General features: G+C 36.3%; 1 protein-coding gene across 6 annotated transcripts in view; it reads right to left on the bottom strand.

Moving 5' to 3' along the window:
* The window catches only part of Ppp4r3b (protein phosphatase 4 regulatory subunit 3B), a 55,415-nt gene that overhangs the window by 18,756 nt on the left and 22,264 nt on the right, over positions 1-14,395 (bottom strand). For 2 of the 6 annotated variants that reach the window (XM_048427543.3, XM_048427544.3), the window contains exons 4-10: positions 13,439-14,062; positions 10,149-10,226; positions 9,096-9,212; positions 8,195-8,311; positions 4,257-4,388; positions 2,377-2,479; positions 120-161 (exon numbers count right to left, since the gene is read on the bottom strand). In XM_048427543.3, the coding sequence (XP_048283500.2) occupies positions 120-161; positions 2,377-2,479; positions 4,257-4,388; positions 8,195-8,311; positions 9,096-9,212; positions 10,149-10,226; positions 13,439-14,062 (1,213 nt within the window). The remainder of the gene's footprint in view (positions 1-119; positions 162-2,376; positions 2,480-4,256; positions 4,389-8,194; positions 8,312-9,095; positions 9,213-10,148; positions 10,227-13,438; positions 14,063-14,395) is intronic. The other 4 variants (XM_085692310.2, XM_048427548.3, XM_048427545.3 and 1 more) reach the window with 3 other exon arrangements.

The raw sequence follows: 14,395 nt of genomic DNA, 5'->3' as shown, positions 1-14,395 counted from the left end.
AATAAAAGGTAAAGTCTATGCTTGGATGCTAAAAAAGAGTTCCACTATATACATGTACATACATACTAATTAAGAAAAACCTCACAATTTGTACTTATAAAATATGAATTTAAACTTACCAGGGCAAATTGTACTGGTTTTGTTAGATCCAAGCAAATGATCTTTAAAAGAAAAATTAAAATCAAATACTTCAGTAAATAATATTTTACATTTTCCTCATATTTCACAACATACAAGCATCCTTAATCATAATTTCTTTTAAATTTCATAATAACCACTGAGCTGCCTTCTTTGGTTGAATATTATATACCTTTTACAAAATTAGGCGCAGAGATTATTAAAATATAATAGTAGTGAGCTGGGCATAGTGGTGCACACTTTTAATTCCAGCACTCAGGAAGCAGAGGTAGGTGGATCTCTGTGAGTCTGAGATCAGCCTGGTCTACAGAGTAAGTTCCAGGACAGTCAGGGTTACACAGAGAAACCCTACATCACAAATACCAGAGACAAAGACGATAGTAACAGTGAAAATAAAAGTGAGGTTAAAAGCAGGTAAGAGAGACACATTTTACTTTCTTTTATTCAACATTAGCAATTAGCATATATTTCTGCATTGTGAGGAGCATGGGGCCCCTTTATTCTGTCCCGCCCGGCTGGCTCACACCCAAAATCATAGAAATTCTATTAATTAAATTACTGTTTGGCCCATAAGCTCTAGTCTCATACTGGTTAACTCTTACATCTTGATTTAACCCATTTTTAATAATGTGTATGTCACCATGAGGTCGTGGCTTACCAGGAAAGATTCAGCATGTCTGACCTGGCAGCTTCATGGCAGCTCTCTCTAACTCTGTTTTTTTTTTTTTTTTTTTTAGAATTTAAGCTTTGTCTTACCCGCCTACCTCAGTTTTGTCCTATCAAAAGGCCTAGGAAGTTTTTTTATTAAACCAATGAAAGCAACACACAGACAGAAGGACCTCCTACATCACTGCATCACATTGGCCACGAGGAGGCTAGGTGGGGAAGAGAGGGCACAGCATCGACAGACTTGTAAGTCTGGGGGTGACTAGTCGTGGGAGAGGGGCTTAGGCCATTCATAGAATAGTGGATGCAGCTTCTTAAAAAACATAAAATGAGCCAGGTGGTGATATGCCTTTAATCCCAACACTTGGGAGGCAGAAATAGATGGATCTCTGAAGACAATCTGATCTACAAAATGAGTTCTACGATAGGCTCCAAGAGCTACAGAGAAACCCCATCTCATAAGACCAAACACACATCCACAAAATGCTGGAAGTTTAAAACTTCAGAGCAACACATACATTATGTTAAATTAGTTTTGATAAAGCCAACAGGTAATACATAAATATCTATTAACAGTACTAACTATATATTTGCACATGGTGTAAGTGTTAAAATGACTGAAAATGCAAATTTAATTACAAATTTAATAATAAAAATCTTCTGGATCATCCCTTTTTAAATTTACCTTTCTTTTCCCCCCAACCCACACCCAGACACGTTTCTGGCCCTGAACTCATACAGATCTACCTGCCTCTGCCTCCTGAGTGTTGGAATTAAAAAGGCATGTGCCACCACCACCCATCAACTTTGTATTTATGATAATTAAGTTGATACATCAAAATTCAATTCAATTATTTAACTGCAATCTTCCATTATATAGATACTCTACAATTTGTTCATTTTTTAAAATCATAAGCAATAGAGTGACAGTACTGAACCTACCATATAAATGTAAAAATACTCTTTAGGGAAAATAATCAGAAAGCCATTTTAAAGCTGTTAAATGGGGTATGTCTATGTTGTAACATTTATTAATTTCATAAACATGTCTTGACCAGTTCCCCATCTCCTTTAGGACAGGAACTCATACACCAGGCTAGCTAAAACTGGCTTTGAATTCCTAATCCTCTTGCCTCCACCTCTCAGTTCAGAAATTATAGGCCCGCTGTAGTCACATCTAGCCACAGTAGCCTCTTAGTTGGTTACTCTAATAAACTAAAACTTGCTGTCAAACTGGATCTAGACTACTAATGCCTAAGCAGTTCTTTACTCACACTGCTTCAAAACAATCTTGTCTTTATTTCACTTTAATTCCAGAACTAGAACGTGCCATGAGTAAGTTATGCACATAACCCATGCAACAAATATGGAGAAGCAACAAAAAATACATACTAGTAAGAAAACCCTTTTCCCACAAACTGGGCATTGACAGTTCTTACCAAAGACACCCATAGACAAGGACAATCATGACTTCATATTGCACTTTAAATCCTTCAGTAATAACCCCTCTGCCATATAAAGCACCGCATAATACTTTATGGCCTTCATATGCAAACAGACAAGAGAACTTACCCTTCTCACACTTGTCTTCTGATGTATTGGTCAAAAGTGGAGCTGTGAGGACATGCATGCAATGGTTGTAGAAGAAATTTAAAAACTCACTCTTCTCAGTTTTCTGAAATAAAATGTTTAAAAGAATACTTTGCATTTAAGAAACATTTCAAGAATTAGCAGAGAAGGTCATATTTGAATAACAATACTTTAAGATATTGTGAAAGACTCTCAAACTATCTAGAATCAAAGAAGCAAACTTACTTACATATACTTCAATGTGAATTCCACATATAGGAAGTCTAATAATTCATAATATTAATAATTCATATAAGTCTAATAAATGTCATATTAGACATTTAACAGTGAAAAAGTAGCAATAGTATTCCCATGGAAATTCAAAACAACTTTTAAAACTGAAGTGTGATAAAGACTAGATCCATTTGCTGAACACCATGGAGATCACAACAAACAGCAAGGCACTGGGAACTTGAAAGCTATGAGCATTATGGTTTTTAAATGTATTTTCATTCATGTGCATGTATAAGTATGCATGTAAGTACACATGCATGTGGATTCCTGTAGATGCCAGAAGGGGGACTGGTTTCCTTGGTAGTTGTAAACTACCTTACATGGGCGCAGGAAACTAAACTCTGCTCTGCGAGAGACCAAATACTGTTACCTGCTGAGTCACTTTTCCAGCCCCTGGGATTATGACTGTAATGTTTTAGGTGATTAAAAATAGGAGCTTGAGGACTGGCAAATGTACTTTGGTGCGTAAGGATTTGACTAGTATGTGCAGGGTCTTGAGTCCATTCTCCAAGTGTGTGTAGGGGTGGACAGGCACTGACACCCTACATTTCACTGCCTATCCAAATCTGAAAAACTACTGAGGCAATTTATCAATCTAGAAAATATAAAATCCAAATCTGTTCCTTAAAGACTAAAATTTAATTTAGAATACAATCTCTAATTTCTATCACTGTTTCATTAAATAATTGAGCCAACTAACTTACAATATTTTAAAAATAATGTATACTTTCTCCTACTATAAGGGAATTTTATTAAGGAAAAATGGTCTTTCACATTGAAATAACCATTATTAATATTCTGGAATCTTCCTTGAACCTTTCATGATTTATGTAATTAAGAATCTGAGGACCGGGTGGTTGGTGGTGATGTCTACCTTTAATCCCAGTGCTTGGGAGGCAGAGACAGGCAGATCTCTGTAAATTAGAGTCCAGTCTGGTTTACAGCATGAGCTGTAGGACAGGTAAGGCTACACAGTGAAACCCTGCCTTGAAAAACAAAGAAAAATAAAAACTCTTCAGTTTACATCAGTTTTCTTGCTTTTTAATTGTGATAAGACCACATAAAATAAAATTTGCTATCCTGCTTTACTATCTTAAAAAACAGTCCAGTATTATTTAAAAACTATTATTAAAATTAAGTAGGAAAAAACATAGAGCTCAATAAAAGCTCAATAAAAAAAATTATTATTGTAAGATGAACATGGTGGTACATGCCTTTAATCCCAGCACTCGGGAGTCTGAGGCAGGCAGATCTCTGTAAGTTCGAGGCCAGCCTTGTTTACAGAGTGAGTTTCAGGACAGCCAGGGCTACATAGTTAAACTCTGTCTTAAAAACCCAAAAACTTATTTACCTAGCAGCACAGAGCTAATGCCTGCAAATCATCCTTGGACCTCCAAGGTATACCCTTTACCTATAACAAATAAAGGAAAAAGCTAAAAGCAAAAGAGGAACTGAACAGACAACACTGTTACATTTACTGAAAATTAATACAGATACTTATCAAAATATTTGTTGCTTCTAAAGATCGTATTACAAAACCATTTAAGACTGTAAAGTCCAACACCTTTGACCTCAGTGTGAGTTCTTACATTAGTTGTAGCCAACATGTTCTCTGGATCAATTAGAGTACGAAGAAGTCCCATCAACTGAACTGCACCTCCTAGCTCAGGGTCAGTATCACAGATCATTTGTTCAATCACCACATTTATAAGAAGTATATCCTGGAAGAAAATATGTTTCTGTGAGACCTTGACATAAGATAAACATACCAACTGAAGGAGTAAAATCAGAGCACAGAAAAAAAAAAAATCAAAGTATAGAATACTTTAAAGATTTTTTTTCTGTTTCCCAAAGTTCTGAAAATACTTAGTGTGAATAGAGATAGATAGACAGAGACAGAGAGACAGACAAAGACTGTCACCATTCTAGGTGTTAGCTCTGGGTATAAATCAATAGGCTGATCAATCATATATGAACACAGAACATGTGACCTTAAAACCGATCATTTCAATCTTTAAATAGAAAACCCTTCCTAGAAAATGCACAAGCAGTAACTTAGCACACACCTTTTACAAGACCCAAGAACAGTGTCATAAAGTGACTTAGCATTAGGTTTACTGTCACACATGTCTGTATTCTTTGTATATGTTGTTTTTGCTGTATGTGTGTATAGAAGATTAATGATAATTAATGTAATGATAATGTGCAGGATCTTCCTCTGTTTTGTTTTTTGTTTTTCTGAGACACTCTCTGGAGTCCCTGGCTCTCCTGGAATTCAGGCTGGTCTAGCAGCCTGCCTCTGCCTCCAGAGTGCTGGATTAAAGGCGTGTCCTATTATGCCATGCCCAGCTTGTACACTACTTTTTGAGACAGGGTCTCTCACTGATTCACACAGACCTCCTGTTTTCATTAACCTAGCACTGTGATTATAGGTGCTGGGTTTTCTCTCACACGGGTTCTGGGGACCCAAAATCTGGTCCTCATGCTTGTGTGACAAAGTATTTTACTGACTGAACCAACATTTTTTTAAAACCATAGAAATCTTAATCATTACAATACGACGAAAAGTGCTTGTCAAAGGAAAAACATTCTGTCATCAAAAGTATACGCTAAACAACTTGTTATCAGACTTTTTGTTGCTGCATGGACATCATACAGTTATTATAGTGGTTTGAGTAAGCTCATGAATTTGAATATTTGGTCCCTAACTGGTAGAACTGTTTATAAAGGTTTATGAAGTGTGGTCTTATGGAAGCGTTGTGTCACTGGAGATGGGTCTGGGGGCTTCAAAAGTCCATGACATTCCCAATTAGCACACTCTGCCTTTTGCTTGTGATGTTAACTTTCAGGTACTGGTTCAGTGCCATCCCTGTCTACCTGATGTCACACTCCATTGCCATGATGGTTATGGGCTTACCCTCTAGAACTGAAAGCACCAATAAACTTCCCTAAGTTGTCTTGGTCACAGTGCTTTGTCACAGAAGTAGAAAAGTAACTAAGACAGTTAGTTATATAAACCTAGATGATGTACCTATAACACACTCCAGCTACAATGGTATAAATGAATAACTCACTGCAGCTAGGCTTACAATAAACAAAACATCACAATTGAGAAGTGTATGAGACAAATACTAGGAAAACATTAAAGAGATGGAACTTGCTAAGTTGCTCAGGTTAATCTTGAACTCTGAGCTCAAACAATCTTTCAAGTAGCTAGGATTCTCCCTCTCTCTTTTAAATACATGGCAGGCTTATTATTATTATTTTTTTGAGATGGGGTCTCACTCTAATGAGAAATAATTATGGAAGAAAACAATAAAGAGACATGAATTCACAAACAGCTAGCAAAGAAGAACCAACTAAACCAGGCCATAGAAAATTAACTATTAAAAACTGGAGCACAATCCTCTACCAGGCTTGAACATTTGAAAACCAATGATTTTGATTTGTCACAGCATTAGAAACAGATTTAGGGGTCAGTAGGATAAAATAATAGGTAAAGGTGTTTGTTGCCAATTTTGACAAACTGAGCCTGACCACTGGGAGCCACAAGGTGAAAAAAGAGAACCAACTTTTGCAAGTCTCCTGGGCAAGCATGTTAGAAAAATTAGTAACTACTTCTCTGTTATCAATTAAACATAAACAAGAAAATATTGCTAATGGAAACTAATCAAATTTTTAAGAGTTAAGAATTTTAAAAGCAAATTGTTTATGATTATTATGGTATAAGTTGAGATTTATGGTCATTTAAGATGAAAACCTTTTAAGCATATAAGCTTCAAAGATAGAATGTTAATTTCAACAGAAATATTAATCCTGAAATTATCTTCTATAAAGGCTGGTATTAAGAATATCACAGTGAGATAAAAATTAACTAGGGTTTAGCATCATTTGGTGTTCAGTAGACTAGAGTGATGGCTCAGCAATTAAAAGCAGGTCCTGCTCTTCCCAAGTATCAGAGTTCAGTTCCCAGGACCCATGTCAGGCAGCTTAAAATTGCCTGTAACTCCAGCTTCAGGGTAATGGTTACCCTCTTTTGGTCTCCCCAAGTAATCTAAATAAAACCTACAACAGCTAATGTTCTCCAAACTAACAAACAAACAAACACACACACTCTAAAACCAACCAAACAAAGACAATTGCCAGAGTAACATAACTTAATATAAAATGTTTCTGAGGGATGGTGTTTCAGACAGGGTCTTGTTCTAACAGAGTATGTTAGAAGGTCTAGGCTGGCCTTGAATTTGTGGCAGCCCTTTTGTCTTGGCACCCAAACATGTTGAGATTATAGGTGTGAGACACCTTGCCCCCCACAAATTACCTCTTTAACTATAGCAGCATCCCTAACATTCTTTAAGAAATGGAAAGTGATGGCGACACATGTCTGCTTCACAGCACTTGAAAGGCTGAGGCAGGAGGCTATGAATTCACAGCTAGACTGATGCACATGCTAAGTGTCTCAAAGCAAAAGCAGAGGGGCCAAGTTTGGCTTCCAACACAAAGGTTAGGTGGAAGACAATTGTTTGTGATTATAGATTCCAGGATCTTATGACTTCTCCTGAGCCCGGGTGGCATCTGTGTGCATGTGCTTGACACACAAATCTTAAACAGAAAGCAGAACAACAACAAAACAAAACAACAAAACTAAGCCAAGAAACTTTGTAAGCAACTAAGAAATACAAAAAGTAAAAATATAAAACATACATTAAGACTAAACATAAAACTAACAAAAATAATGTAGCTACCTAGTCAATGGTGCACATGCCTTTAATGCCATGACCTCTGAAGTAGAAGCAGGCAGATCTATAACTCCAGTTCATTTTGCTCATACTGCATAAATATTTTAGTGGGAAAACAATATTTTTCATATTATTCAACTTTCATTCCAATTTAAAAACAGGAACTGAGTAAGTAAAAACAAATTCTTAGTTATACAAGGTCATTACTTGGTCTGCACATCTAGAGGGATTAAAATGTCTTCCCATTAAAGATGGTTGTCCTTTTAACAGAAGTGCTCCTACTGCTTTGGCGGGCACATCTTGACTGACAGGTTAGCAGTATAACACACAGGGTTCATGCCTGAATAAGATTGTTTGATGACTTTGCTTTCCAACTTCTGGCATGATGAAAACAGGTAGAAGGCTTATAGGTTATTTCCAGTTTGATTTCTCTATCCTGCAATCATGGAGTATGGGATTTTGGCAATATCATCATCTTGTTTTGGTGAGCAAGAGCAGTGATAGTAGCCTGTATTTGTTTGGGGAGCCTCAGGGGCCTCAATAACTCACAACTCATAGGGAGGTATCCCTTCTCTCACACAGATTTTTTATTTAATAGCCTCTGGTTTCTGAGGCACATTTAATTCTGTTCAAATGCTTTTTAAATTAAAATTTTAATTACCCTAAAATATAAAAAATGCCTTCCATTACTACTATATATTCCTAAAATTAAGATTATGGTTATGACTTCTTTGCAACAGTAAGCACTTCTCCATGGGTAACATACAAAATTCAGCATTATTACTTACATCATCACTCTGCTGGGCTTCTTGCATTACAAATTCTCGGACCATAGATGGACTAAACTCTACCAGATAAGAAAATATATCTGTAGCAGCTGATCTGACTTGCAAGTCATCCATGCCCTGATAAAAGGGAAGCTGGGTTAGAGACTGATAACAAAGGTTAGTCTTGCATTCCCTCTTCTCTCTCATATCCACGAATAAACTCTTAGAATTTCAGATTAACATTCAACTTGCAGTATCTCTTCCCTCCCATCCCCTCCTAATTTCTGGATTAAGACACCAAACTGAATTAAAATATACTCCCCCACACCTAAAACTGTTATACTTGGGAGCAACTCAGTATTTATTTCTAATGGTTTTTTTTACCATCTTAAAAGAACTATTCAGAGATTATACATAAGCATGAATAGAGAGCTGAGTGCACACTTGTAACCCACTGACACAGGCACACATGTGGCATACATTCACATAAATATACATACACACAAAGAAAACAAAAAATAATTTTTTTAAATAAAAGACACATTTTAAAATGAAGACTTAAATTATCCTCATTTAGATTTTTTTTTATCCGAATGCCTATGAATCAAATACATGTAACTGAAAGCTGAGAATTATAACTCTTGGCTCAGTATGTTCTCACTCTACCAACTGGATTAAAAGTGAAGACAACTTACCCAGTTCTATGAAACACAGTGTCACTTAAGGAAAAACAAGTCTTTGAAAAACAAACACAAACACTGATGGCACAAATCGTAACCTGGTAACAAATCATTCTTGTGCTGACTCAGCATCAGATGAATGACTAAATGATAAGTCAGTACTATGCAAATATTTTACCATCCAAAAAATAAATCTATGACAAAATCACAACTTGAAAAGCACAAGAAGAAACTATAATTACCATTACAATTTCCAGAGCAGGAAGAATTCCCAATTTTGCCAAAGTTTTGAAAAAAGCATCCCTGTTCTGAGGTTGTAATGTCTGAGAAAATGCACAAAATTCCTTGAAGAAATTAACCTGTGAGGTTAAACATTAAAGTGAGAAGTCAATAAACATGGAAGACAAAGCTGGGGATACTGTAATGGAATTCATCCTTCTGAAGGACTTCATATTTTCACATGTCCTGGTTCATTATATTAAAAGTTAGTGTGAACATACTGGCTTATACCATCTTCCTAAAACTCAGGAGGCAGGAGGATCAGGAATCTGAGGTCTACCTAGGCAACAGTTAAATAAATAAACCTTGTCTCTTTAAAAATAAAGCCTGGGGTGGACCAGATGACTCAGTGGGTAGAGTCACTTGCTGTCAAGTTTGACAACTTGAGCCTGATTCCCGGAACCCACACAATCGAAAGAAAGCCAGCTCCCACACGTTGTCCTCTGACCTCCACTCATGCATGTGTGCACCACTCCCCAATTGTAAAATATAAACAAGGGTGACATAGATATATGCAGGTGTACACACAAACAAACCAACAACAAAACTCTAGCATATTAAAAATAAAGCTAGCTTTACTTCTCAAACACTGATCTTTAAACCTAACGTAAAAAAATGTCACAAATCTGATTACATTCAAAGAAGGCAAAAATCTAGTAAATAGCAATTGTTGATTTTTCCCTCTAAAATAGTTACCTCTCAGAACAAAAGCAAAACTCCAAGGCTCCTAAAACCCCTTGATAGACACATTAACAAGTAAATATTTCTAAGGAACCAAATATTTACCATTTATTTATTTTAGAAGTGTTTTCCTTTCATCTCTGTAGTTTTGTTTCTGCATCTCCATTATATAAATACCTACTACTATAACAAATGTCTATAGTTCTGTCATGCTATAAAGGCATTTAAATTTCCTTGGGGAGGGTATCTGTGTGTGTGGGAATGACACACATAATATCTTAAGTATTTTCTGAAACATGTAAAAACAAGTTTTAGAAACTGAATAAATGACTTACCAATTCACGCCGTTTATCATCATCCGTAGCTTCATCTGTTAACTGTGCAAAGACTTCGGATAAAAACTTCTCATCTTCCTGCATGAAAAGAAATAAATGCTATGAAATATTAGCAAAAGTATAGTTACATTATATATGTCTTACACAAAGTATAGTAAAAAACAAATTGAAATTCAAAAGCATATTCATCATGAAACCTGAAGTTTGAGGATGTATTTATTTACAGTTTTCTAAAACTTAGAACTTCCGTGGAAGTTAACACAAACTAGAGTCTCACTACATAGGAAGAAGCAGCAGAACAAACAGGAGCTTCAGAGGCAGATCAGTCAATTCATTACTTTCATTCTGATAGCTTTTCTAAATCAGTTTTTATTTACTCTTAATTTAAACACAGCTCAAATAAATCTGAGGATCTCACTGTCAGTTCATATGTACCAGAAAAAAAGAACAAGACAGTCACAGGATTATGGCGGCAGGCAGAAAGTCTTCAACATGTGGCTCATACAGAGTGCTTTAATCTATAGCCAAGGATAAAATAAAATGACAAATCACTACGGCAATTGCACCTGATGACTAAGAGATATTAAAAATTTGTATGTCTAAAATGTAGAAGAGATACTTAAATTATAATTGTGCTTGTCTGAATAAAAGGAAATCATCAGATATAAAAGATGCATTTGAAACATGTCTTATATGAACCATACATTAACAAGGATCTCAAAACTGTTTCCAAAATAAGTTGGAGAACTTAACTTAAGATACAGTCCTCACCAGTTAGAAAAGTACTAAGCGTCAACGGAGAGTGCTAAAAGACAAAGTAAAGAGATAAAAAAGGGTTCTAAATGAGTGACTCAAGCGGGGTGGCGGTGGCGCATGCCTTTAATCCCAGCACTCCAGAGGCTGAGGCAGGTGGATCTCTGCGAGTTCGAAGCCAACCTGGTCTACAAAGTGAGTTCCAGGACAGGCTACAAAGCTACAGGGAAACCTGTCTTGAAAAGACAAAGAAGAGTGACTCAGAATGGTACTTCTTTATGTATTCACTGACTCCTTTTAGACACTACATCATGGCTTGATACAGTCAGAACAAACAAGGATGTTTCAAAGCCCACCTCTATGAAACTCAATTTTAAGTAACTTGCTCTAAAAATATTATAAATGTATTATCTGTAAGTATGTATTTCCCCTGTTCACATCTTTTATAAATTTTGTTTCTTTCCACAGATCTCCCACATTAAATTTTTATTCTTTCCAGCTAAAGGTTTTTAAACTCTTTCAGAGTATTTTCAAAGGAGAACATTTCCCCTTAAATTCTTTGCACGACTTGCCACTTATGAGGTGACAGCCAAACCATTGAAACTATTCATGAAAGCAATCTTAATGATGTTCATTAGGAGCCTCTTCCCCTCCCCCAATTTACAGCATCATTTCTGTGACCTCTTTAAGCTATGAAGCATTATGTTTCAGGGTATATGTTAGGAAGAAAATGACTGACAATATAAAGCCTGGAGCTGGGATACTTTTTCCTAAATCCTTGCTTCTCTAAGTCGCGAAAGTAATCACTTTTGATCATTTTTTCTTTTCTGTAAGCCTTAAAAGCTTTTGTTTTAATAAGACAACTATCATAGTACATGTGGCTACTTTTCTAAATAATGAAACCCCTGGAGAGAGGTTCTAAATCAGGGCTGGGACGTAGCTCAGTGTGAGGGTTCTTTTCTAACCCATGAGAATGATCCTTAGTGGTACAAACAGAAATAAGAACAAAACAGACAAACATCAGGTAGTTTAAATTTCATTAACAATTTCATAAATTGCATCTCATGAATCATAAATAAATGAAAATTTCTTGGTATGGTAGCACAAGCCATTAATCCCAGCACTCACGAAGGCAGAGACAAGAGGATCACTGAGTTTAAGGCCAGTCTGGCCTACATGGTGAGTTTCTAAACAGCCAAAGCTACTAGTGAGACCCAACCTTAAAAAAAAAAAGCAAAAAACAAACAAGTAAAATAAAATTCCTTTAAAGCTTTGCTTTATACCATAGATTTCACAAATAAAATTATAAATAAATGTAAAATGACAAAGAAAATTGTGCAAATAGTTATAGATTAGTTTACACAATTTATTTAACCTATTTTTGACAGTACTGGGAACTGGTAAGTAAGCATTCTCAACTACTGAACTACGTCTCCAGACATTATTTTTCAACTACAAAAAAAATGTTATGATTTACTGTTGTGGATCTGGAAACCCTTAAGTCAAGCAATCACTTGGATGCTATATTTGAGACTTTGACATCCTTTATATTAACTCCAGAGTATGGCCGTATGTAGAACAATTAATAAAAACCCAGAGACAGATATTGGGGTTCAACCTGAAGAACAGAAAAGCAAAGAAGTCAGTCACTGGCTCGCTCTTCTCCTTCTGTCTGAAAATGGAGATCCTGCCTCCAGAAATCCTCAGAATGAGACTGAGCCTGAAACCTGTCTCCTCCCATTTTATATTCCTCTGCTGGGATTAAAGGTGTGCATCCCTACAGCCCAGATTCTATGGTAAACTAGTGTAGCTACTGGGATTAAAGGTGTGTGTCACCACTGCCTGATCTGTGTAGCTGATCAGTGTGACTGTTTTACTCTCGTTCTTCAGGCAAGCTTTATTTATTAAAATAAAAATGAAATTTCACTACAGCCACATTTTCAATTTCCTGATACTGATTTTTTTCTGTGTATAAAACAGCATCCTGAAATGAACTGCAGGTCACACGATTGAAATCACAGTGCTCAGGAAAAATGAGGAAAATCCTGAGTTCAAGGTCAGCCAAATAAAATTATAAAAAAACCCAACAAAACACCACATCCCATTTGCTATAAAAGGAATCTAATATGTTATTTAACTTTCCTTATGCCATTTACTGAAGAATAATGAACAATTGGTAGGTAGGACCAGGAGTAGTGGTACATGCGTGTAATTCCAGGAACTGGGAGTCACTCTTAACTACACTGTTAAGTTGAAGGCCAGTCTGGGTTTCATCAGTGGGAAACTCCTACAAGCTGTCCTCAAATATGTCCCTCCCCACAGTATAGCACACATGCACATACACAAACACAATAAATGTAATAAAAAAGCACCTTATACAAAAACTTAAAAATCTTAAAAAATAAAAACCGTAAGACAGTCATGCTTTCTATGTTTAAATAGAACATTTAAAGTAAACAAAGTAAACTGTTATCACTGGCTTAAATTAATAACAACACAACACCTGAAAATAGAACTGTGAAAAGTAACTTACTTACCTGCAACATGCTGACTATTTCAACTTTGTTGAAGAAAATAAAAGATGTAAGAGTAGAAAGAAAATTCTCTTCAAAAACAGAAGGTGTAGGCAAAATGATGTCCTGAATGTACTGTACCCTGTAAGTCTGATGTATTTTTTGCCTTAGTTCCGAGTCTGTTATTGGTATAACTTCCTTAAACTTTGCAGTTTTGGTCAGGAATTCTCTATGTCTTTTTGGCTGGGCCAAAGCAGGGTCATATTCAAGGCATCCCACGACATCCATGATACACTCATCAGAAAACATTACCTCAAAAAGAGTTGCCTTATTTAGGAATAAGATCCCTCTAATAATCTCATACAGATGGTGCAAGCCTTCAGTGTTTTCTAGGTCCTCACAAGCCTGGAACAGCTGCAGTAGTTTTTTGATATAGCCTTCATTTTCCAAGGCCAGAGCCAGCTTTTCCCTACGGATAGGTGAGGAAAGAACTGAGGTAACTAAGTCAGCAATCTCTTCAAGTTTACTGAGTTCACATGTGGGCAGGTCAATTAGATGACTAGTTTCTGGCATTTCTTCAAATCGTTCTTCTTCTGATTCATCAATGAGGTCCTGTGTGACTTCTACTGATGGGTCCTTACCTTGAACCTAAAAACACCCAAGTACAGCTGGTTATCTTAAAATACAAAATAGTTTAACACTCTGGAAATCAAATCACTGACCATCGAATTTATGTAAAAGTACCATGAACACTGAGCACACCTGTAATCTCAGTGCTTGAGAGGTGGAGGCAAGAATCAGGAAATTCAAGGCCAGTCTAGTTAAGAAATGACATTCTCAGGAATGGGCAGTGGCTCAGTTGGTAAAGCACTTGCCATACAAGCCTGAGGACCTCAACTCCTCAACCGGAGCTCCAGAAACCAACAAATGCAGGACATGGTGGTGGGCACACTTGTTTGTAATCCCACTGTGGGGGAGAAG

Source organism: Myodes glareolus, chromosome 8, assembly GCF_982192425.1.
Source record: "Myodes glareolus chromosome 8, mMyoGla1.1, whole genome shotgun sequence".
NCBI lineage: Eukaryota > Metazoa > Chordata > Mammalia > Rodentia > Cricetidae > Myodes > Myodes glareolus.
The sequence above is the reverse complement of the archived record's forward strand: the minus strand, read 5'-3'. Positions and strand labels throughout refer to the sequence as shown.